General features: G+C 41.4%; 1 protein-coding gene across 2 annotated transcripts; it reads right to left on the bottom strand.

Moving 5' to 3' along the window:
* Positions 1–7,679: 7,679 nt before the first annotated feature.
* Positions 7,680–25,579, bottom strand: GJA10 (gap junction protein alpha 10). 2 transcript variants are annotated; one of them, XM_032858131.1, is made up of 3 exons: positions 25,484–25,579; positions 9,956–11,408; positions 7,680–7,920 (listed from the first exon to the last, which is right to left on the bottom strand). In XM_032858131.1, exons 2-3 carry the CDS (start codon positions 11,390–11,392, stop codon positions 7,882–7,884), a joined length of 1,476 nt encoding a protein of 491 aa, XP_032714022.1. In that variant the 5' UTR covers positions 11,393–11,408; positions 25,484–25,579; the 3' UTR covers positions 7,680–7,881. The 2 variants fall into 2 exon arrangements, with proteins under 2 accessions (XP_032714022.1, XP_032714023.1); XM_032858132.1 differs by having other exon boundaries at positions 9,956–11,165.
* Between the last annotated feature and the right edge of the window lie 221 nt (positions 25,580–25,800).

Here is a 25,800-nt window from a genome sequence, read left to right as displayed (position 1 = left end):
ACACACCTACCCTCACCTGATAATTTTCTTCTCTTGCTGCAAAACTGGTTGGCTTGCAACCCATAGAGAGCAGCTTTCCTTGGCTTTGGGGCGTGCTGGCCCCCAGCCACGTTTACAAGATGTGCCCAGACCCTGCCCCCAGCCTAAGAGGAGGAGGAGTCCCTCCTTCCCTCCTTCCGGTGGGCCCTCCAGCCTGGCTGAGGGAAGAGTCCCGAAAGGTTTGATGTGGGGTTGGGGTGGTGGGCAGTGGGGAGTAGATGGTTGACTTTGTTTCTTTATTTGTGCCATTGTTTGGACAATATTAAAGCTGCATGTAAAAGGGGAAATTAGTATATGATGTAGGCGAAAAGTGAAATCATAGTAACATATGTTTTAGTATTATTAACTTTTTTCTGTACAAATATTAGCGCTAAATGTTTAAATATGTATGAATGCCAGAAATTTGTTGGTTCATGCGGTAGGATAAAAAAAAAAAAAAAGGCTTTTCTTTTCAAATAGTTCCGCTTTTAAAACCTGCCTCTGGGTTTCTGTTTCTCCTCATGTGCGTGTGTATGTGCGTGTGCTAGTCTGAGACAGATTCTGAGGCAGCTCAGAATTGGAGCTGCCTTTTTTTTTTTTTTTTGCGGTTGTTGGAATTTCTTGGCCTAGTAGAATGGTTCTGTGCTTCACAGTGGAGTTTGCCTTTGTGGAAAACTGGTGACAGCTGGAATTTAAATTCAATGTGAATCACGTGAGGCACCACAGGTCTGTGTTATGGTGGTGGAGTCAGCCAACAGTATTTTGTTTTTTTTTAACTCTCTTGTTGCCTTTTTTAAGTGACCTCCTCTTCTTTTGGAAAAAAAGAATGTTTCCTGCTCGTCTCATCACCAGGTCCAAACCAGCCTGTTGGTGTGATCTACCCTGGTGACAGCTTGTGTGCAAACCGGTCACCTTGACCACATTCCGTCGGTCTCCCCCTCCCCCCCAAGTCTGTTTGGGCTGCGCGGACGCGCTGCGGCCAAGTCTGGGTGGGGGAAGGGGTCTCCTGATTTCCCTCCACCCTCTCTGCCCACATTCTCTGGCCACCACCGCCCTTCCCCCGGCCCAGCTGCTTTTCTCTCTCTTCAGCAACCAAACTCCTGCTATGGGAACTGGTTAAAAACACTGCTTGAAAAACTCTTTCCATTTCTTAGAGATTTTTTTTTAACGACTTACGATTTTGTTCACTATGTACCATAAACAGTGACTGGCTTTGTGCAATTGTCTGTTTGACCTGTCTTGTCTCCTTCTACCCTGAACCACGTGTTCCTAAGGATTGTTTGCGGGTTGATTCAAAGGGAGGACTAGCTGGGGACCAGAATCCGAACTGCCTCAAGTGGAGTTTTAAAAAACAAGCCTGTCTCCTTAACGTGGGATCCCTTGGTGCAGCCTCTGTCTTTTATGAAAAGGAAAAGCGAGTTAAGAACAGGGAGTAGTGTCTGCACAGCACAGTGACATATAGTTGTGCTCTGAAGGGTCTTTCCTCATAAAAATAAGGAAAGCACCATGGACTGCTTAGGAAGATCCTTGCCATGGCCTAGTTGGGTCTCCAAATAGGTGGGCATGAACTGTTGGGGCGGGGACCACGGCGGAGGCCCCATGGCTTGTTACCATGTGCCTGGATCTAGTCCTCCCCTTGGATCTGCCTGTGTCCTACTTGTGTGTCCAGACAACCTCGCTTCATTCAGGTTGGTCAGGCTTTGGGCAGGTGAGTGCTTTGCTGTATGTGTTTGTTTCTCTGCGTTATCTGGGGGTGCCTTGAATAAAATCAGACTTCATTACGTACTGATTCTGGAACAAAACTGTTGCAAAAACAAAACAGAGCTGGCAAACTGACTAGGCCATCCTGCTATTTTGATTCCGGGTTCCCTCACAATGACTCAGGCGTCAGAGGTGATGCTGCAGTATAAGACATTATTTTGTATATTGTACAAGTAATTTATTAACTGTCTTTCTAAAAGTATGCTGCTTTTAAGATGCACTATGACTTTGGATTTAATCCTTGTATTGCTTTCCCAAGGAAGTAAAAAAAAAAAAAAAAAAAAAGCTAGCGATTAGAATGCCAACTGCCACTTCTCCTTAAAAAGGAGGCCAGGGACCAGCTCTAGGACTTGCACCAGTGAACTGCTAGAAATCAGGTGGCCACAATGTGAAGTTCGAAGGTATATTCAAGAGATCTAGGGGTGCCTGGCTGGCTCAGCCAGTAAAGCACGTGACTCGATCTCAGGGTTTTAAGTTCGAGCTCCACAGAGAGATGACTTAAAATCTTCATTTAAAAAAAAAAAGGCCTAAACCTACACTTCTTTCTGAATACTTTATGATTGCCTTTAAAGAAGAAGAAACAAAGGTGTATAAACTACAAGCCTTTTAAGAAATCCCAGAGTCCTGTCCCTACCTGCTGCTCCACATCCTGTGGAGCACAACCCTCTCAAAGTGGGTAGAGCCTGCAAAGCTTACTTGGCTACAAAAGACCTACCTGGCTGGATCTCCACATTCTACCCCATTGAAACTAGCAGCTGCTTAATAAATGACTTTAACCTGCTCCCTTATGGCTTCTAGTTCGGGAGGAGTCGCAGACCAGGAAGGGAGCAGGCATCAAGTTTTGTCTTTAAAATACTATAAATAGACTGAGGGGCAGAATCTTTTTTTTTCCTTTAAGAATAAAACTGTTCACTCAATCATAAGTTAGTATTTCTTCCCCAGATTGAGGATCTTGTTGTAGGCGCAGTTACTGGCGAGTCAGTCCACAGCGCAGTGCCCTGCGTGGAGTCGGTGTGCGTGCAGGACGTCCGTGTGCATGGAGACAGTCTGTATGTTCTCAGTACCGCCTGAGCCATCTCCTGACCCAGGCATCAAAGACTGATGCTGCAGAACAGACGATATTTGTACACAGAGAGTGGGTGCAAATAGTATTTGTACATAGAAAGGACCTATTGTGGCAGATTGAAGATAAATTATTCAACCGACGGTGCAAAAACATTTCTTGCGAAGAAAAGGAAGTGTATAGTATTTTCCTACACTCCACCCTGGGAGATAATATTTATATCAGATGAGTATCAGTGCATTTTAATTGTACTATGAACCTGAGGCTGCCATTCTGTTGGTCGCAGAGGCCCACTTTGTCGCTTTGATTTCATGTTGTGACGTGGTGCATGCATCTCGCTATCAAGTGATGGATAAACAACTCTGACTTTCACTTCATTCCAGTTTATTGACCTCAGCTAAAACAGTGGCCCTCCTTAGAAGCAGAAGGGCACCAAGACCATTCATTCAGTGCCAAGTGTTCCTGGGGGGTTGATTGGACACGTATGTGAGGAAAGAGGGAAGGGACTTGGACAAAGAGGGGCTTTCCTACCGATGATGCTAAGTCTCCTACCAAAATACGTCTGCAGACAGAGGGGATGACCTCCACGGGGTCCTAATGGTGCATTTGGCGTGTGTGAATGCTGGGATGCCCATTCACGCTCGGACCTAAAAGACCTGCCACTTGTAGCAAGTGACCAGGAAGATTCCAAATGCACTTGGGAGCTCCAGGTGCTGGTCAGACACAGTGAGCCGTTCGAGGCAAGCACCACCTTTTGCTCGTGAGGCCAGAAGGGCCTGGGAGAATTTGTTCCAGAACCAGTCTGATGCAAGTGCACCTCTAATATATGCCTTACAAACTCCAGAGGCCATATTCAAAACAGGGTCTTCTCAGTGTATGCAAGGGGCCACAGCCCCTCTTCTCTTCCTCCCCAGGTCGAACAATACGGACAGTTTCACACATATCTACCTGTATAACCCTCTGTACCTCTCATAACTGCTCAACGACTGTAACAGGTTACATCAGGTGTTTTTCTACATACTTTTTACACAGATTCTATGCGATTAATGTAACTTAATGCATCATTTTATTGTATTAGTTCTTAGGCTTGTCTTTTTTTTTCTAAGTGATTGTGGTTTTTGTTGTGGTTTTTAACTGTAAAAATGAAATGGCTGTTGATGCTTATTCTCTGTAACTAAGAATTTTTACCATTTGGGGGAAAACAAAACATTGCTATGAACTAATGAATTGAAACTTCATTTACTCATTGTAAATACACTATTGTGCAAAAAAAAAAAATTTTTCACTCAATTGAATTGCTAGTGTTAACTGAATTTTGTCTAGACACCATTTCTGTTGATGAAATAAAGACATATCATTATGCATTGTAAGCTGGTTTTCCCTGCCTCTGATCCCTGTGTTACAGATCACAGGGTTGGAGGCCTTAGGAAATCTCTTCTCCAAAAGAAGCTATGTGTCTTCCTCTAGCTTGGACCCTTACCTGCTACCTGATTAATCTGATTAGAGACGTAAAAAATGTGATAATGCTAATGTGACTTTTAAGTTTAAAAAAATTCCCAGTGCCTGTGAGAGCAGATAAAAAGGCATTAAACGTAATTTCCTGGCTTCAATGTTGTGCGATAGCTATGCCAAATGTCACCGTTGAGGGCAGCTGGGTGAAGGGTATTGTTTCATACAAGAACATGTGAATCTACAATTATCTCAACATAATAGGTCTAATTTAAAACAGAAAGTTAGAGGTGGCTGGCTGGCTCAGTCCATGGAGTGTGTGACTCTTGATAGGGGTTGTGAGTTTGAGCTCCATGTTGGGAGTAGAGGGAATGAATAAATGCATGAATGAATGAGTAAAATAGAAAGGTAAAAGAAACTAACCAGAGAGAAAGGGGCATTAAACCAACACCAAGATACAATGATGAGTAGGGCAAGGAGTTTAGAATTGTGGTTAAGGGAGTAAATACATTAAACTAGAAAATGATATTTGATCATTTGAGTCCTGGATTTTGATGTAAAGGGAAAGCAAGGTATTGAAGGGCAGGCAGGCTACATGACCAAGAGTTAACACTGGACTGGTGTGGTCTGGCTAAGCTGTCAAAGAGGCCATAAATAATACGTTCTCATGATATCTGAAGAGCTGCTGAGATCTGAGCTACAGGAAGTGCCTGGCCTCACCCCATCTGCCAGATGAGAAAACTAAAAGGTACTGAATTCCACTGCCTGGGCATCCTACTGAGCCAAGGAGGGCTTCCAGGAAGCATATAATGGGTTTAGCAACTGTTAGCGAAACAATACAGTTGTAACATTGTAGGTGTGAGAGGTCAAATACAGTCCTTTGCCTGAAGATATGAAGTTATTCATTCCATTCTGAAAAAGCAGGTGGGTCTTAGTCCCAAATTTTTCTACTAAGAAAACCTGATCATTTAGGGGTATCTGGGTGACACCATCGGTTGGACGTCCAACTCTTGATTTCAGCCGGGTTGTGGGATCAAGCCCAGTATGGGGCTCTGTGCTCAGCTCCAAGACTGCTCAGGTTTCTCTCTCCCTCTGCTCCTCTCCCCTTGTCATGCCTGCATGCTCACGTGGTCTCTCAAATAAATAAATAAATCTTTTAAAAAGAAAGCAGGGCCCCTGGGTGGCTCAGTTGTTAAGCATCTGCCTTCAGCTCAGGTCATGATCCCAGGGTCCTGGGATCAAGCCCCACATTGGGCTCCCTGCTCGGAGGGAAGCCTGCTTCTCCCTCTCCCACTCCCTCTGCTTGTGTTTCCTCTCTCGCTGTGTCTCTCTTCCTGTCAAAAAAAAAAAAAAAAAAAAAAAGGAAAAAAAATCTTAGGAAAAAAAGAGAAGGAGAAAGGAGGGAGCGAGGGAGGGAAGGAAGGAAGAGTAGGAAGGACAGAAAGGAGGGAAGGAGGAAGTGGAAGGGAAGGGAGGGAAGGAAAGGAAAGAAAGGAACAAGAGAAACCTGACGGTCATTCGCTACTTTGACCTTCACACTTGCACTTGTAGTGGGAGTAACAATCATAGTTTGAAACAGAATAAAGTCACCGTCTGCGGAAGAGGGGCATTCAAACACTGTTCTGCCCCAGATGGGCAGCAGCCATCCTCTTTCCTTCGAATGTGCACCTTCGGAAGGATCTGTATCTACTTCCAGGGTACAGTGAGGACTCCCAGATTGGTTTCCCCTACACCAGTCCCTGCCAACAGTTTTGTTGTATCTATTTGGGAATAACTAAGCTGTTGTTTCAAACAGTTCTAGAATTTTTCACTCTTCTCCAACCCGTCACCCTCCCCACTCAAGTAGGATGCACTGGCAAGACTGTATTCGATGTTTAACACCCACCTTGTGTTAGGACTCTGAGTGGAATGGGTTTCCAATTGTCCCCATTGAGCACCTTCGCTTTCCAGAGAGATGGGAAAAGCCACTCATCCCACATCCCATTATGTAAGTGTCTTTCCTTTCTTTGATTCGAGAACATGATACCTTCTATCCTCATACCTCTGGCTCCTACAGATCCCAACATACACCTGCCGCTGGCCTGCTCAGTCAGCCAGGAGGAGGCATTACTGGTTCTTCATGGCTGGGGTTTACTCTTCCCCCTTGAAGACAACTGCCTCCCTGACGCAGTGATCCTCACCCTAAAGCAACAGATGGAATCCGTCAGAGGCATGCCAGCATATACTGGAAGCATCACGTTTTACATTCACCCTTTAACATGTTTTTAACTTCTCTTTGTGCTGTAGAGTTGATGACCCTGTCAAGGCTTCTGAGGACAAAGGAATTTTAAAGTAAAGGGAAAAAAAATGCTGCCATACAGGCTTCTGAAAGAGTCTCTCATAATAACCCTATTGACAGGACGTGACAGAACACCTGCGAATAAGGAACAGACAGGAGAGTTGAAAGCGAAAGGTCATATATTGTCTTTGGCATCCATACAGAAACAAACATTCATTCAACAAACACTGTGCTGCGAGCTGGCCATCCAAGATTTAAAATGCACGGCCCTTATCCTTATAGCTTCCACAGGCTAGTTGGACAGGCAGCTGTGCAAATAAATCGTTGCCCCGGGGCTGCGGATTGTCACGGCCAGGGAGCGCATGGCTTCAACGCTTCCTGGCAGGAGCCCGAGCCTTGGAGCAGCGGGATCCGGGTTTGTATTCAGCTGTAGAGCAGACACTTGAGCCATGCGACCTTTAGCTGTGGGGCACGTTCCTCAGTCTCTTTGAGCCTCCTCTGATCTATAAAGTGGGGATCAACAATAATCTTCCACAGCTGTACAAGGCAGAGCTGATGCATCTTAAGCACCTGGAATCTGGTGTGCCCCTTGGTGGTACCCACTTGGACTTGGCCCCAGCATCATTTTCATCCACCTGGTCTTCACTGGCTCTTCTACCAACTCACTGTGGAACAGCTCATGCCTCTTCATATCTCCACACCTCATTGCCACCTCTGCAAAGTACGGGGACAGAGAAGACTCAGTAGCCATTTGGGCTAGAAGCACAGCCCAGCCCCATCCAATGCTGGGCTCCCTTCCACAGCATCCCAGGCAGTCCCCAGTGTATCGGGGTCCTCCAGAGAGACGGAACCAATAGGAGATCAATCAATCGATTGATCAATCCACCTATCTGTTCAATGGTCCCAACTGCTGCTGTGCCACTGCAGAGCAGGGGTGCTCTCTACAGCAAGCAGGGCACTAAGTCCCACCAGGCTGCTAGGTTGGGGAAGGATAGCCATTTCTCAAGCCTTCTCCCCTCAGAGTGGCAGCAGCTCTTACCCCGAGATTTTCTCTCCTGGTGCACACTTCCTCCCTGCTTCCTCCTGCCTGACATAGCACCGGTGGTGAGGTCCATCCAGCCCATCAGAGGAGGGTCTCCTGTGCAGGTGGGCCCAGCTGGGGGCACCCTGTACACATCCACTGCCCAGTGGGTGTCTCTGTGGAGGGAATGGTTCCCACAGTTCTTCTCACAGTTTGAGCTAACAAAAGTGCAACTTTTCTCCCACAGATGCCGGCTGCTCCTCAGTCCATTTTTCTGGGCCCACGCATGAATTATTTTTTCATAATAGATGAAAGTTCTAGAAGCATGTTCTGAAAGAAATACGAAACAAGAGAAACAAAACAAAATAGACTCAAAGGGCTTGCAAAAGTCAGTCCTGTCCACCCACCTAGGACTCTGTGTATGTCACAAATACCAGGGGTCCAATCAAAACCCGCTGAGGACAATTCTCCCTAGGTTGACCCAGAGTTGAATGACCATGGAAGAGGTTTTATTCCCTGAAAGATATGAAACCCATCTGCCATCTACTTATCCTCCTCCAGTTATTGTTTTTGTCCAAAATCCAGGTCTAAAACTGTTAGTCAACCTTTTCCAAAGCTCCATCTTTGTTCCTTCTACAATTAGCCAGATTTTGGGTTATTTTGTAATGTGGAAGAGAAGAGGGATCCAAATGTGGAATATTCCATTTTGTAATAATCTATCCTTGATCCTAAAAATCTTCTAAACTTAGGCTGCCTTGTGCAGAGAGAGCTAGAAGCAGTAATGAGGTATAGAAAGAGCTCAGTGTGGGTTTCTAAGTAGCCACAGTGTGATCCTAAACATAGTCTCCTGGTTAGAGGACTAGTCATGACAAGAAATGAGTATCAATTTGAAAGAAGTATTATAGGAAAAATCTAGGAAGGGTGATTCTTCCTCAAGATATGGCTTTAGTGCAGTAACAAAATATCTCTAATCTCACAGAAGATATGAAACTGGGGTAGAGATTCAATCATCATAGATTTAATCATTATTATTAAGAGGAGAAAGCAAGTGTGTGAGCTCAAACAAGTGAGCTCAACTAGGAATTTCCCCCTCCAAACTTGGAGGAGTTTCTTTTTAATGGTAAAAAGCTGTTAGGAGCAGTGGATAAAGCAAGTGTCATTCTTTTTTCTAGAATTGAGAAGAGTCCACAGTAAATATCCATTGTGTGTAAACAATGAGCAGGAAATGTTTATTCCACACTGGCTTTTCAGAAAACAGAATTAAAATCAATACAATATTGATTTCGGTCTTTGTGAAATATACCACCAAATATTTGTATATGACTTTTAAATACCAGAGCTATTAAAACAATGGAGCACATCCTCCTTCCTTAGTGAGACAAGGGCAACTCAAGGTTACAAATGATCCCTCTTCTGATCCATTTTCCACACTGTGACAGAGCTTCATTTTATTTTTTTTAGATTTTTTATTCATTTATTTGACAGAGAGAGATCACAAGCAGGCAAAGAGGCAGACAGAGAGGAGGAAGCAGGCTCCCCACCAAGCAGAGAGCCCGATGTGGGGCTTGATCCCAGGACCTGAGATCATGACCCGAGCTGAAGGCAGAGGCCTTAACCCACTGAGCCACCCAGGTGCCCCGTGACAGAGCTTTCTAAAATGTAACTCTGATCCCATCACTTCTCCACAGCACACCCTCTATGGATTCTCCACTGCCTTCCCATAAGACCTCCATGGCTCCTTCTCCAGCATTCCTTCTCCATAGCCTTCCTACCTACCAATGCCCCAGCCACATATAGCTCCCCGGACAGCCCTGCCGTGTCACACCTCTCAGTCTTTGTCTGTGCTGCTCCCTGTACTGGGATAGCCTTCTTTCATGTACCCCAGTCCTCCGAGGTCTTGAGAAACTTACATCTTTTTAAGACTCAATTCAAAAGTAACCTCCACTATGAAGCTTTTCCTAACCCATCCATAAAGAATTGACCACTCCTTTCTTTGCCTGCTCACCCCTTCTAATATGGCACCTTACACTTGATGACATTTGTCTGCTTACCTAACTTTCCCACCCAGACTCTGAGCCCTTTGGATGGCAGAGACAATATTTTATCCATTTATAAACCCAGCACTTACAAGACTGAAGGATATAAAGTAGGTTTTCAGTAAATCCACTTCATGAATTGAATTTAACTGAATGTATTGAATGACAGGATTTAACTCCATAAATTAACCTCCCTCGCCACCTCTCCCTCTCTTAACACACATATATATACACACCAGGAAGCTGGAAAGAGAAGGATGAGAAGTAGTCAGTGTGGAAAACCTCTTGCAATAGTTCTGTGTTTAGTCAGGCTGTCTGTCTTTACTTACCATTGATGTTCTATACTCAGTGGCTGAAGGCAGAGGCAAGGGGCTATTTTCCCGGTGCAGAAGGTCCAAGCAAGAGCTATTCCGAGAACTGGAGCTTCCTGAGTCACTGTGCAACTGTCCCTTTTCAGACAGCAATCTGGACAGAAAGCTGGCCTTGCGACTGCCCGGGTGAGATCTGTCTGTCCAGACCCCACTCTTTCTCACACTGCTATTGCTGTCTCTACAGTAACTGTACAAATCTGTGAGAGGTTCTCCTGAGGTTCTTCGATCCTGGGACTGGTCCCAGGCCCCTGTTGCATAGGATGGGCAGTGTCTAGGAGCTATCTCTGTACCTAGCCAGGAGTGGGAGTTGCCGTTTTGCCGGACACAGGAAAGGCGTGTTTGCTGTCTAGGGTGCTGAATTTGAGCGCCATCATCCCAGGGACAAGGGCTGTGGACATGGAGCTGTCCACTGTGCTGATCCTTCTCAACCCACTCTTTTTTAACACAGCAAGGGTCTACTTCAAGTTGCATGGGCTGTGAGCTTTGCCACATGGTTTTAGACTTCGGCACATTGACTCGAATGACTTGCTGTTGATTGTTGGCTTGAAGTAGAGAGATTCTTTTAGGCAAGGGAGAGCAAATTATACACTCCTGGGCCACTGAATATTTTTTCAAATGGAATGGGGTGCCACTTTCATTCTCAATGCCCTCATTGCTGGATTTCTCATAAAGTGCCCTCATAATTTTCCTGATTCCAAGATGAAATATTTCCAGTACGTTGAGGACCAAAGATATGGCTGCAATGCTGTGCATAAAGAGCATGAAAATTGTCTTCTCTGTGGGCCTGGATACAAAGCAATCCACTGCATTAGGGCAAGGGGGTTGAGTGCATCTGTAAAGAGGATGCATTTGAAACCCATAGAGAATATACTGGCCTATCATGAACGCTACTTCCATCACAGATCTTGTCAAAATGTGTAAGACATAAGTACGCAGCAGACATCCTTTCAGAGGGACTTTATGGATTCTCTTCTGCTCCTCTAACCTCTTCAGCTCTCTATCTATCCTTTGCTGCTCCTCCAGTTCAAGCTCTGGATTCTCCATCTGGACTCGGAGGTGTGACTTTTTCTTCTGCCTCTCCTTCTCAAAGGCCCTGAGTCTATAAAGTGCATGGCCCATATACACCAGAGAAGGAGAAGACACAAAAATGATCTGTAAAACCCAGAACCTGATCAAAGAGATAGGGAAAGCATCATCATAACAGATATTGTTGCAACCGGGCTGCTGGGTATTGCAGGCAAATGCGGACTGTTCATCATCCCAGACATCTTCAGCAGCCACACCAAGTACCAGCATTCGGAAAATGAAGAGAATGGTCAGCCAGATTTTCCCCACTATAGTTGAGTGGGAGTGAACTTCCTCTAGGATGCCACCCAATAAATTCCAGTCCCCCATGGTATGAGACTAATGTCTGAAACATATAGAAAACACTGAAGTTAATAGCACTCATAGACATAATGTACAAAGACACAGGCTCGTCAATAAACCAGGTTCTTTTTTCATTTCAGCAAAGCTATGAAGGATCTTCCAGCCCTAGTATTTATGGCCCATGCATGATGAAATAGGATACTTCCCAAGAATATGTTTTTGAAAAACAAAAAACAAAAAACAAAAAGCCAAAGATGGTGCACAATCTGATCCAATTTCCTGCCTACCCTCTCCTCTCCCACACAAGGTGGACTATCATTCCACTGTATGCAATAGCCCTCACATTTGTACAATGCATTCCATCACAAATTGTGTTCATTTTTCTACCATATCAGATGCACCATTAACCAGACATCCTATATGATCTTAACTAAGTCTCACCTTCCCCAGGAAGTTTTCCCTAGCTATCCCAAGTCAGAGTGATTTTTCCCATTATTGAATGCCCACACTATTGTTTATACCACTCATTTGACATTGTGCCTAACAGGAGTTTTGGGATGGTTGTGTTTTCTGCACCTCTTTGTGGAAAGATACACTCTTTGCAGACAGAGACATATTCCACAGCATTTTGTTCTTTGCACACAGAAGGTATCATTAAATAATGGTGGGATGAATTGTCATTCCATTTTAATTCAGTTCCTTGACCTTATCACTGAGATAATCATCAACAAAAAAAACCAAGTAGATCCTCATTATGTATTATACATAACTCCCATTGCAAGTAAAGAAAACAAATCAGCCAAATAAACCCTCTGGAACAGGCACAGCGTAGCAGTAAAAATTAAGCAGACACAGAAACAGTAACAGACATGTGATTATATCCACAAAGCCACATCTGCAACAGCATGTTTTCATAAAAGCTTTGTTAACTTAGAAGAAAAGTGAATATAAACTGCTTCTCTAGTAAGCTTGTGATCTAGGAAAGAATCAAAGCATAGCTGACATGAATAAGTTATTTGGTTTACCCTAAAGAGAAAAAGAATGTTTTTCAAAGTTTGCTGAGATTAAAATATTTGATTGGTTAAAGACTTCTAAGATGCAAAAGATTTCCTGATATTAAAGATATATAGAGAAAAAAACAGGAAAGCATTACTAAGTTAAAACCAGTAATGAAAGAATTTTCCCCTTCCATAATTCATTCACTAAATATTGACTAAATCTTACTATCACCTAGGCATTTTCCTAAATGCCAGGGAATCCAACAATGAACAAGATATACTTTGTCCAGCCCTCACAATACTTAGTCAATAAGTACTCTCACTAACCTATAAAATGGACAAATAGTGAAAAAGAATAGATGAATATCAACTCATAAAAACAAGAGAGGGGAGCCTGAGTAGCTCAGTCAGTTGAGAGTCTGACTCCTGGCTTCTGCTCAGGTCATGATCTAGGGCTGTAGGGTTGTGGGATCAAGCCCCATGTCAGGCTCTGTGCTCACCCAGGAGTCTGCTGGAGATTCTCTTTCTCTCCCTCTTCCTCAACCCCTTCCCCACTCTCTCTCAAATGAATAAATAAATCTTCAAAAAAAATACAAGAGAAAAAACATAGAATCATTACATTTTCCCTAGTTATCTCTCCAGACATAAAATAAATCCCAGTTGGAATAAAGTATTAAATGTAAAAAAGTCAAACACAAAAATATTAGAATAAAATATAACATTTTACAACTCTGAAGTACAGCAAGATTTTTCTAAAGCACATCAGTGCCAAAAATTGTAATTAAAAAAGGTTTTAGATTTATCCAACAAAGCTGAATGGCAAAAGTGGAAATGTCCAGAAGGCATCTGGGTCTAGAGAATAAAAACAACAATAAAAGGTACAAACTAGAGATAAACATTTAAACATTTGTGAATAATCACTGAATAGACAGAAGTCACTTAGGAACAAGACAAAGTAAGCCAATGACAGAACACTGAGAAACAGCATAGGAAAATAAGTTTACAAATAAAAATGAGAAATGACCAAAGTGGAAGAGGGGGACCATGAATACAGTGTCACAGAAAAAAAGGACAGAGTTTCAAGGAGAGACATAATGCCAAATACACGTACACAAACTCTTCTATTTATATAAATTAATTGTGGGATATATCATGCTCAGGAATTGGAAAACAGTATTTGTAAAGATGTCAATTCTCCCCCAAATTAATTGATCCATAGATTCAATGTGCGATTTTATATCAGAAAATAAAATCCTATCAATGTAAATATATATGCATGCATATGTATATGAAGTATACACATATAACTATATGAGCACAGAGAAAAAAAATACACGGCACACACCAGGAAGTTAATATAGGTTACCGGAGGTCTATAGGAGGTTATGAACGTAGAGGGGCAAAGAGAGACAAAAAAAGAAAGGGAAAAAGAATACTCTTCAAAGCAGGCATGAGAGATTTTTTACCTAATGTAGATATTTATGTAAATTTTAACTTGTAGGGGGGCCTGGGTGGCTCAGTCGGTTAAGCCTCTGCTTTCGGCTCAGGTCATGATCCCAGGGTCCTGGGATTGAGCCCCGCATCAGGCTCTCTGCTCAGTGGGGAGTCCGTTTCTCCCTCTGCCTCTCCATCTCTGATCTCTCTTGCTCTTACTGTCTCTCAAGTAAATAACATCTTTTAAAAAATGTTATTTATTTGACAGACGGAGATCACAAGTAGGCAGACAAGCAGGCAGAGAGAGAGGAGGAAGCAGGCTCCCTGCCAAGCAGAGAGCCTGATGCGGGGCTCGATCCCAAGACCCTGAGATCATGACCTGAGCCAAAGGCAGAGGCTTTAACCCACTGAGACATCCAGGCGCCCCCAAAAAATGTTCTTTTAAAAAAATTGTTTTACTTGTATATGCATACATATTCATACATAATTTTTTAAAATAAAATTTAAATAGGTATCTCAGAATTTGGGAGGGGTGTTAATGAGACTTTTATATTTTATTCTATGTACTTGAGAATTGCTTGAAATTCAAAAATTAGGAATGTAGTCACATGTAGTACTTGCAAATAAAAAAACAGATATTAAAATTTTGGACTTATTCTTCATTAACTGAGGCAATAATTTATTAAGTTTTACCATCTCAAAGAGTTTAGGTCTTTCTTATTCCTTTAAAAATTTCTGGACATTATTCTTTATTAAAAAAATAATTTCTTTCGGGCACCTGGGTGGCTCAGTCGGTTAAGTGACTATCTTCGGCTCAGGTCATAATCCTGGAGTCCTGGGATGGAGTCCCACATCAGGCTCCGAGCTCCGCAGGGAGTCTGCTTCTCCTTCTGACCTCCCGCCCTCTCTTACTTGCTCGCTCTCTCAAATAAATAAAGTCTTTAAAAATAATAATTCCTTTAGCACTTACAAAAAAATCTAGACCTTCTATTTTATGTAAAAACCCTGCAATGAGAAAGCTTACTCATTTCATTAACTTATTCTCTACTTGGAAGTCCTAAACCATTTAATGCTTCTTATTGCCACTATCGATTTAAAATCTGATAATTATTACCTTTAAATAGGAAGTAAAGGAAAACTAGGCCAACATGAAACACAGAACTACAATCATGCATATTGGCATGCAAGAGCAAAATCCTTAAATATTCCCATGTTTCTTAAAAGTAACTACTTTTTACCAATAACAACTACAGGTCCTAGAAATATTCTTGAATTCCGTTATCAAATACTAATTTAGCAACTCCCATGTAAAAACTGGGGCTCCTTTCCTGAATTTTATTTCAGATCTTATCCTTCTATACCCATAGGGATTTCCTCTATTTCTCATAAACAAGAAAGTCCACATATTTATGACTTACCTTATGGGTGGTCAAAAAAAAATAGTTAACAATCGGGCTCAAAGAACCTTAAAGTTGGACCATGAGTGGCTAATTAGAGAACAATTGCTGCTGGTTGCAGATATAAAGGCTCTGATCAGCTCTGATTCTGGGGCAAAATCCAGAATGAGCACAGTAATTTTGATCAATAGAGTCTAACCTACTTCTCCCTGGAGGTCAAAATATCCTTTGCGGCTTTGCAATTCTCTTGTAGTATTTTTTCCTAACTGATACCATGACTGAGCCTCTCCTGGTATATCATATTTAGAAATGAAAAGTGAAGTAAATGAGAATTTTCCTTTTTTATTTGTGGATGATTACAGTGATTTGAGTTTTGGGTACACTTCTTCCAACTGATTGCTCTGGGAATCCATGTCACAGATCAATGGGTCATGTCCAATTTCATTTGACAGCTGCCTGGGGTGAATCTTGCCTCATCAAATGTGAACAAGTAACAATGGAGTGACAAACCCAAAGTGTTCTTGCAAATCATGTTAGGCTGAAAGTAGAAACATCCCAAAAAGAGATCAATAGACTGAGAGGGGGCTGCACATGTCTATACATTAATTGTTCTAGCAATACTCTATTAGGCTGAAACAGGCAGCTGGGAAATTTTCAGTAGGTAATCTGAAAGCCTTAGAAAGCGATGTCAGATTTTTGTGGAGAAAGTATCTGAATTCCAGAAAGGTCAAATGACTTGCCCAATGCTGACAGAGACTAGGTCTCCTAACTCCCAGTCTTGTAACATCTACATTAGTCACATCTCAAGCAGTCTTACAGCCATCTTAGAGGGGGTGACAGCAAAGGTATCACTTGAACCCAATGATGACTTCAAATCAGGGCTCCTATGCACATTTTTTTTTAAAGTAGGAGCCCAGCATGGAGCCCAACGTGGGGCTTAAACTCATAACTCTGAGATCAAGACTTGAGCTGAGATCAAGAGTCTGACACTTGGGGTAACTGGGTGACTCGGTTGAGCATTGAACTCTTGATTTCAGCTCAGATCATGATCTCAGGATCATAGACTTGAGCCCTGAGTCAGTCTCCAAGCTCAGCGGGAAGTCTGCTGGAGATCTGCTTCCTATCCCTCTCCCTCTCCTCTATGTTCTCTCTCTCAAATAAATAAATCTTTAAAAAAAATTTTTTGAAACTACATAAAATTACTGATAGTTTCTAAGTATCATCTAAGTATTCTATTTTCACATATTTAGTTTTTGGGGTTTTAAGATTTTATTTTTATTATTTATTTATTTATATGTCAGAGAGAGAGAGAGAGAGAGCACACAAGCAGGCAGTGGTAGGCAGAGGCAGAGGGAGAAGCAGACTCACTGCTGAGCAGGAAGCCCCATGTGGGACTTGATCCCAGAATCCTGGGATCATGACCTGAGCTGAAGGCAGCTACTTAACCAACTGAGCCACCCAGGCGTCCCCACATATTTAGATTTAAAGAAAGGATAATAGAAGCTAAACAGCTGAGGTTAAATTTGCATTATCTGTCACACTAGCCTCAAGTATAAATTATCAGAATTAACTAGAAGCAAAAACATATGATGTATTAATTAATATGTGTATTTGTATGGTATTGGGCACACTGTCCCAAAAAGCCCTTGACATGCAATTCTAAAATTCATGTGAAGAGTAATGAATGTAATAACTTTAAAGAAGCTTGTCAAACATTAAAAAAATCATACATTATGCATAGCATAATTCAGAAGGGTACACAAGAAACTCCTAACATTAGTCGCCTCAAGGGAAGGTAACCAAGTGACTGGGAAAGAGGTGGGATGAATCTTGTACACTGAATCCTCTCAACAGCAAATATATTACTTAACTCAAGAAAATCATGTTTAAACTAGCAGTGAAGCAAAAATTAACACAACCATGTCAATTTAAGAGAAAAAAAAAAAAAAAAAACCCTCCTGCAGATGAATCAATCTGATCACTTCATTCTTTTTTTTTTTTTTAAAGATTTTATTTATTTATTTGACAGAGATCACAAGTAGGCAGAGGCAGGAAGAGAGAGGAGGAAGCAGGCTCCCTGCTGAGCAGAGAGCCCGATGAGTCTCAATCCCAGAACCCTGGGATCACAACCTGAGCCAAAGGCAGAGGCTTTAGCCCACTGAGCCACCCAGGCGCCCCGCAGGTGAGTATCTTTAAGGCAGAGGCACAAAGTGGGCACCTCTCCCACAATCTCACAGTGACAACCCGAAAGGTCCTGAGGAGGTAACTAATACTAATATCCCAATGCCCAGTGCTGGGGAGGAGGAGCTCTACCCACTGCCTCATCTCCAACCAGCCCTAAGGCTCTGCAGGAATTAGCTCACAAAAGGATGACAATCACTCCCTGGCAGGCCCAAGACACACTCTGAGAAACAGAAGGAAACAGTTTAGAGAGAACAAATGTCTCAGGATGGAGGAACATGCACATGGAGTGAGTTACTGCCTCTGTACTAGTCAACGGTACCAATACTTACCGTGTCACCTCAATCACGGGTGGCGACATATCCCTTAGGAGCAGGAGGGGTTGTTGGTTTTCTGCAAGCATCTGTAAAACACTGGGACTGGGAAAGCTGACATAGTACCAGTGAAGAGAAAGTACAAGTAATATAGGTAATATAGGATAGCAGCAGCAGAAGAGGAAAACTCATTTGCAACAAGTCTCTTTTCTGCTAATGAGATTCAGAGGGACTTATCATGAGAAAGAAAGAGACTGCCAGGAAAAAATGTGAGAAATGAGGGGTGCCTGTGTGGCTCAGTGGGTTAAGCCTCTGCCTTCGGCTCAGGTCATGATCTCAGGGTCCTGGGATTGAGCCCCATGTCAGGCTCTCTGCTCCCACTCTCTCTGCCTCCCACTCTGCCTACTTGTGATCTGTCAAATAAATAAATAAAGTCTTTAAAAAAAAAAAAAAGGTGAGGGCGCCTGGGTGGCTCAGTGGGTTAAAGCCTCTGCCTTCAGCTCAGGTCATGGTCTGAGTCCTGGGATCGAGCCCCACATCAGGCTCTCTGCTCAGCAGGGAGCCTGCTTCCTCCTCTCTCTCTGTCTGCCTCTCTGCCTACTTGTGATCTCTGTCTGTCAAATAAATAAATAAAATCTTAAAAAAAAAAAAGGTGAGAAATGATAGGAACTGGGTTAACCTATCAGGTTCCTAGCAAAGAATTTGGCGTTCTTCAGATAAAAGGTATTACCATGCCAAAAAAATAATGACACCAATTATAGAAAAACAGAACTGCAAAATAAAAGGTCAAGATGAGTGACTTTCAAAATACTGTAAAAGCAGAATCTAAAGTCAACTGCCGTTAGGAATTCCACTTTAGAAAATGGTAAAAAGAGGCACTCTGGCTGAAGCCAGCCGGGATAGAGGGCCCAAGACTTACCTACTGCACATCCCTACTCCCCGCAGTCCAAAGACTTGCCTAAGGAGTTCATTTTGAAGTCTTGTTTTAAGAATAACCCCTCGGGGTGCCTGGGTGGCTCAGTGGGTTAAAGCCTCTGCCTTAGGCTCAGGTTGTGATCCCAGGGTCCTGGGATTGAGACTCATATCGGGCTCTCTGCTCAGCAGGGAGCCTGCTTCCTCCTCTCTCTGCCTGTTTCTCTGCCTACTTGTGATCTCTGTCAAATGAATAAAATCTTAAAAAAATTAAAAATTAAAAAATAAAATAAAAGTAATCCCTCCGCTTGCATAAGGAAAAGAAAATCCAAAGATGGTGAATTTCCCAAATACACAGCAGGAAAACATTTATTTTTTTTTAAGATTTTATTTACTTACATATTTATTTATTCGTTTGTTTTTGAGAGAGGGAGAGACAGAGCACATGCACAAGAGAGGACGGAGGAGGAGCAGAGGGAGAGGAAGAGAATCTTTAGCAGCTCCACACTCAGCGCAGAAACCAACACAGGGCTAGATCTGACCACCCGGAGATCACGATTTGAGTGAAAACCAAGTCAGAGGCTTAACAGACTAAGCCACAGGCGCTCCAGGAAAAATATTTTAAAAGTAGCAATTCCAGGCTAAAGTTTAACGGGTGATCCATTATATTTTTCCTTTTCTTTTTTTAAAGATTTTATTTATTTATTTGACAGACAGAGATAGATCACAAGTAAGCAGAGAGGCAAGCAGAGAGAGAGGAGGAAGCAGGCTCCCCACTGAGCAGAGAGCCTGATGTGGGGCTCGATGCCAAGACCCTGGGATCATGACCTGAGCCAAAGGCAGAGGCTTTAACCCACTGAGCCACCCAGGCACCCTATGTTTTTCCTTTTTAAAGAGTTTTATACTTTTTTACCACATACATTTGCTTCAATGAAGAAACAACTTTGACAAATGAAGGTGCCTCAAACATCTTTTGTATTTTAATTCTATGGGAGTAAAAAAAAAAAAAAATCTGACTTCAATTATCAGGGCATTTTTGGGAAGAGTCATTTCATAAATGATCTCTTTAAATCTTGCCAGTAAGGATTTTAAAGTTTTTAATAATATTCATCTTCAAATTCTATTACCATTTACCATTTACTTTCTCAGTGCTTTTTATTTTTTTTAAAGATTTTATTTATTTTTTTGACAGACGGAGATCACAAGTAGACAGAGAGGCAGGCAGAGAGAGAGGAAGGGAAACAGGCTCTGCGCTGAGCAGAGAGCCCGATGCGGGGCTCGATCCCAGGACCCTGGGATCATGACCTGAGCTGAAGGCAGAGGCTTTAACCCACTGAGCCACCCAGGTGCCCCTCTCAGTGCTTTTTAAAAGGTCGTTCTAAGGAGCATGAAATTAGATCTCACCTTCCACTTGTAAAAACAGTCTATGACAAAAAAAGGAAGGAAGAAAGAAAGGAAGGAAGGAAGGGAGGGAGGGAGGGAGGGAGGAAGGAAGGAAGGAAGGAAAAAGTTCAATGACAATGCCAACCTCAGATTAATGAATGTATGAGATGCAGAGATAACCATCTCATATTTAGGAGACACCACTACTTAATAAACATAGTGCTTTCCTCTCACCACCTTCAGCCACGTGTCTGTCCCAGGATGTGTGCTCATGAACCTAATTTAATTTACTACTTTGGTTCTTAACTATATAACCTTAAGAATGTACAGGTATGCTTGCACATGTATGAAATGATGTGTATGAAGTGACTCACTACAGTATTGTTTGCATCTGCAGAAGACAGGAAACACCAGCATGTCCATCAACAGGGAACTGGTTAAATAACTATGATAAATTCACACAATGGTGTATTTCCAGCTATACAAAAGCACACACTGGTATAGTTCCAGCTATACAAAAGAAAAAGAAAATGTACAGATATGGAACATTCTCCATCATATATTATGAAATGAAAATAACAAGGTGCATAACTCTAAAAGGTGTGTTATCTTTTTGTAAGAAAAGGGGAAAAATTCTAAATGAAAATTTATACAGTAGTAGTGAAAATATACACAAGAAATTAATATGGGATTTCCCTAATAGGGTGGACAAAGAAAAAGACAGGAGCAAGACTCAGAGGGATACATTTGATACCTTCTTGATTTTTAAACCAAACAAATGTATTACCTACCCCAAATTTTCAATTAAATTCAAAAGTAATTTACCCACAAGAAGTTGAACTTATGCCTTCAACTCTTCTCTGCCTTGGCATCCTTCAAGGACCATATCATACAGCACTTCCTTTACGTTGCCCCTTTATGTTGCCCCAACTTGTTGCTTGTCACACTAGTACACCACTTCTCACAGTGAGTTGGGTATTTGTCTTCCCAGGAAGCTGATCTTCAGAGGAAGAATGATTCATCTTTTTATCACCAGCTCCTCTCACAATGTCAGGACTTAGGCCCCTCAATATATTTTTTTAAAAATATACCTCAAGTGCACTGAATCAAATCAATCCTAATCCTCAGATCATGGAACACTGTCATTATTCTACAATAATGCACGGCTCTTTTTAAAAATTTATTTTTAATAATAAAGTGAACATCCATGGACCCACACCAAACTGAGAAATAGAACACTGACACCAAATGTTTATATAGATGCCTCTTCCCTAACCCTTCTTTTGCCTTCCTGAATCTAGACATAGACCTTACAACCTTCACAAAAATTAACTCAAAAATGGATCATAGACAATACACTTGTCACCATCTTGTATGAAGGCTAGCCACATCAATTTTCCTGTCCTCCGTCATCATGTAGCCCACAAAAGTCTAGACAGTCCTGACATCCCAGAACATCATACTGGGCTACAACATGCTTATGGATCTGATAAACAGGTAGCAAGTATGGTAGATGCTTTCATAATAAGACATGCAAGCCACAGCACAGGATATAAGCCCCCACCAAAATGAAGGGGCCTGCCACCTCAGTGGCTTCTGGAGGTCCATCCCTTGCAAAGTGAAAAGAGATGTTGCTATCCTTCGCACTTAAATAACCGAAAAACAAAACCCACAATGTTTGATAAGCCCTTATGAATTCCAGAGGCCATATGATGTACTACGCTGGCCCCCTGAACGATTAACCTGTAAGGCTGTCAGTTTTCACTAGGGAACACAGAAAATGTTCTGCAGCAAGTTCAGGCTGTAGTACAAAAACAGCGCAAGATCCCAGCAAATCAGATGATACTTAAAGAGACTACAGCTAATAAATATGTTGCATGAAGTCTCTGGTAAGCCTCAATAAGAGAATCAGAGGGCATACCTCCAGTGTTTTATAGCAAAGCTATGCTCTGCTAGAGCCAGAATGCCTGACCATGGGTAATCAAGTAACCAGGTGACCCAAATTGCCTTAAAATTAACCGGGTTTTATCTGACCCATCCAACCACAAAGTGTGGCACAAAAAGCAGCATTCATCACTAAGAGGAAATATTATAGAAATAAGCAGGCTGAAGCAGATCTGGAAGATAAAAGCTGCATAAGCAGGTAGCTCAGACTCCTTTAATATGAAATACTGTACGCAGTATGTGATACTGCTTCTCCTCACTCAATCCACACCTATGGCCTCAGGTGCGGCTGCTTATAACCAGTTAACTGAGGAGAAAAAGATTTAGGCCCGGTTTCCAGGTGTTTCTACAGTATGCTAGCACAAGCCAGAAGGTGACTGCTGTAATATTACAAGTCCAATCAGGACAGAATGAAAAAGGGAAAATTTCCCCAAGGATGGGGGTGGGAAGGGGCATAGAATTTTAACAATATATACAGTTGTCTCCTTCACTTAGAGAGGGCCAAAACTAGGATCCATTCAAGGACAGTGGTTAAAGGCTTGACTAGATGGTTAAAGGCTTCAAGAGAACATAATAGGATATATGACAAAGTCTAGGGAAGCAGCAATGTGAATGAACTCCTAATATTATACAGAGTGTCCCATGTGAACACTCACAAAAGGCATCTACTTGTAGAAGAGAATCTCAACGATGAGATGGACAAGAGAATACATTCTGGAAACAAGTCTCTTTCCCTGGCAAACCCAGTGCTTACTTTCGTGTAAAAATGGCCATATGGCAAGAAAGAAAGCTTTGTATGAGCTCAGCAACATGGACTTCTCACCAAAGCTGTTTTGGGTACCTCCAATGTGTAAGGCTTAACCTCTCAACCACAAAGTCAAAGTTGAGTCCAAATATGGACTAGCCAACTACTCAGTAGCAGGTGTATTACATCAGACTGACAGTTCATGAAGGAGGAGACACTCATATTCTTAGAATGGCATTATGGAATACCTGTTTACCATTATTGCATTCCACACATTTTCTGTTCAAGAGACTCATTTCACAGCAAAATAGGTCCAGCAAATGGGCTTATGCCCATGACTTTCACAATATCATCATATACCTCTCAGACAAAGAGAAAAAGAACACTCTGCAATGCATTTTATGAAGCCAGCATAATAATCTGAATACCAAAACATGACATTAAGAAAGAAAAATTTTAGATCTCACTCCGTCCACCCAAACAGAAAATCCTCAACAAAACATTAGCAAACCAAACCTAATATTATATAAAGAGGATCTAATATATCACATTAAAGTTAGGCTTATTCTGAGATTACAAGGTCTGTTTAATACTTAAAAACATAATTAACATTTACAAAATAAAGTAATATTTTAATAGAAATAAACAAATTTTTAAAAAGAATTTTTTTTTAAAAGAATCTTTTAGGAATGGCTTAATCTGTAGAGTACCCATTTTTTTTTTCAATTCACAGGAAGCCTCATATTGATAAATTATACTTTTCCACTATGAGACCAGGAATAAGACAAGAACGTTCATTCACTATTATCAATTCTAAATATAACTGTATTAGAGTTCTTAGCCAAAAATATGTAAAAGAGCCTGGGTGGCTCAATGGGTTAGAGCCTTTGCCTTCCGCTCAGGTCATGATCTCAGGGTCCTGAGATCACCTGCATCAGGCTCTCTGCACAGCAGGGAGCCTGCTTCTCCCCTGCCCTCTGCCTGCCTCTTTGCCTACTTGTGATCTCTGTCTGTCAAATAAATAAATAAAAATCTTTAAAAAAAAAATGTAGAAGAAAAAAAGGTTTAAAGATTATAAAGGAAAAAATAATCCTGATTTCGTACAGAAAATTCAAAAGAATCTACAAATTTTTAACACATATATGATAGTTCAGCAAGTCTCTAGTCAAGTATATTTCTGTATACCAAAAAGAAAATGAAATCATTTACTATAGGATCAGATACTAGCAAACACTAAGAAAACTCTAATGAAAAATATGCAAGACATACACACACACACACACACACACACATTATTTAAATAAATTTCAATAAATGGTGGGATATACCATGCTCAGGGATTAGAAAATTCAACATTGTAAAGATGTCAGTTCTTCCCAAATTAATTGACTCATAGCTTCTATGGAACTTGATAAACTGATTCTAACACATATGTAGAAATGTGAGGAGCCGAATATATCCATTACAATGATGAGGAAAGAAAGTGATAGAGTTTGTCTACTGACTATCAAAACTTACTCCAAAGTTAGGAAGGTATTAAAGTTTAAAAATGTTAAACTTTAAAAATCAAAGTATGGCACTGAAAAAAGTAGTAGTTCCATAAAGTCCCATAAAGTGAATACTTGTATATACTGCCTTTTTTTTCTTTCTTGTCCTAGTCACACTTCACCAAGGTATCTAACCACTCTTACTGCTTAGCTCTTGTACTATCTCCTGGGCTTCTTTTTTGCTATTTTCTCCAAAAATGTTTACAATGTGGACTTCTGAATGGCAAATCTTAATGTTTTTATTAAGGCTCTCACATTTGAATAACAACTTAAATAGATGTAAAACTTTAGGTCCAATACTTTAGAAGGTTTTCTTACAGCCAATTTTGCTCTTGAAAAGCCTGAGGTCAATCTGATTCTTGTTCTTTATACAAGAAAAAAAAATTTTTTATGAGACAACTTTTTAGATTTTTCTCATTATCTGTAATACTCTTAAATTTCAGTATGTGTCTAGACGTGGGTACTTTCCTCTTCTTTGATACTTTATGGCCCTTTCAATCTTCCAATTTTTTTCTTATCCTGGACCCCTTTTATTACTTGAATGTTGGCCCATCAACTTCTGTCCTTCATGTCACTTAAATCTGTATCCATGTTTGCTTTTTTCTTCTTCTTCCTTTTTTTTTTTTTATTGTTTTGTTTTGTTTTGTTTTGCTTCTTTCTGGGAGGGTCTCTCAATTTTCCAACTCACTAATTTATTCTTCAGCTGTATTCATTCTTTTTTTATTCCATTTACGTTATTTTAAATACTATGGTTTTTATGTTTCTACTTGGGTCATTATTTCTTATTCTTGTATCACATTGCTATAGTCTTCCCTTTATTTCTTTTAATGTTTATGGGCTTAATTTTAGAGCCTAATGGTCTTATGTAATGGGAGTTTTCTCTTGAACCAGTGCCACCTCTTAACCACTTTACTTTGGCCTATGAACTCACTTACCTAGTAGTGCAGGCTCTTCTGAGTGATAGTATGCTCTGGGGAAAGGCTGAGGGCCAGCCCTCTGGGCTATGTTGGGGGTTCAAAGAGAGGGAGGAAGATAAACCCCTACGGTGGATAGTCCCAGCACTACAAAAACCACTGTAAATTATTTCAGTTTGTTATCTACCAAGTAACCCTTCAGATCAGAGCTCCCTCTCAGACACCAGGAGAGAAAGGGCAATTTTCTAAGGCACTTCCTAAAGTCTAGGGCCGACAGTGCAACCCACCAGTCCTATGAGTCTGGAGGGGGAAGAGTGAACAAATAATGCACAAGCTAGTCAATCCTTACCTGTTTTCCCCAAATCTTCACCCAAAAGGGCTTTTTGCTGCCAGATTTTATCTGTGAAGAAGACACCTGCAGGAGAGGTCTGGTTCACTGTACTAGTACCTGCTGTGAGAAAGCAGGCAAAGGCAACTGGTTTTCTCTAATGAATCTACTCACAGACATTCAGCCAGCCACACCCCCACCAAGAACCACTTCGAAACAGTTCCCATGTCTCCTGGGAGTTCTACTTTTTTTTTTTTTCTTTTAATCATTATCTAAACATACTAAAAGAAACATTCTAATCAAAGTTTAACAGAATTTACATGGCTTTATTTATACAT

Source organism: Lontra canadensis, unplaced genomic scaffold (assembly GCF_010015895.1).
Source record: "Lontra canadensis isolate GAN:19392208 unplaced genomic scaffold, GSC_riverotter_1.0 scaffold14, whole genome shotgun sequence".
Taxonomy (NCBI): Eukaryota; Metazoa; Chordata; class Mammalia; order Carnivora; family Mustelidae; genus Lontra; species Lontra canadensis.
Note: the sequence above shows the minus strand (reverse complement) of the source record. Positions and strands in the feature narration are given on the sequence as shown.

Coding starts and splice junctions, on each gene's coding strand:
- GJA10 (XM_032858131.1), bottom strand. CDS start 11,392: ATGGGGGACTGGAATTTATTGGGTGGCATCCTAGAGGAAGTTCACTCC. Junction 7,921..9,955: donor CTGAGTATAGAACATCAATG/GTAAGTAAAGAC, acceptor TATTTCTTTCAG/AACATGCTTCTAGAACTTTC.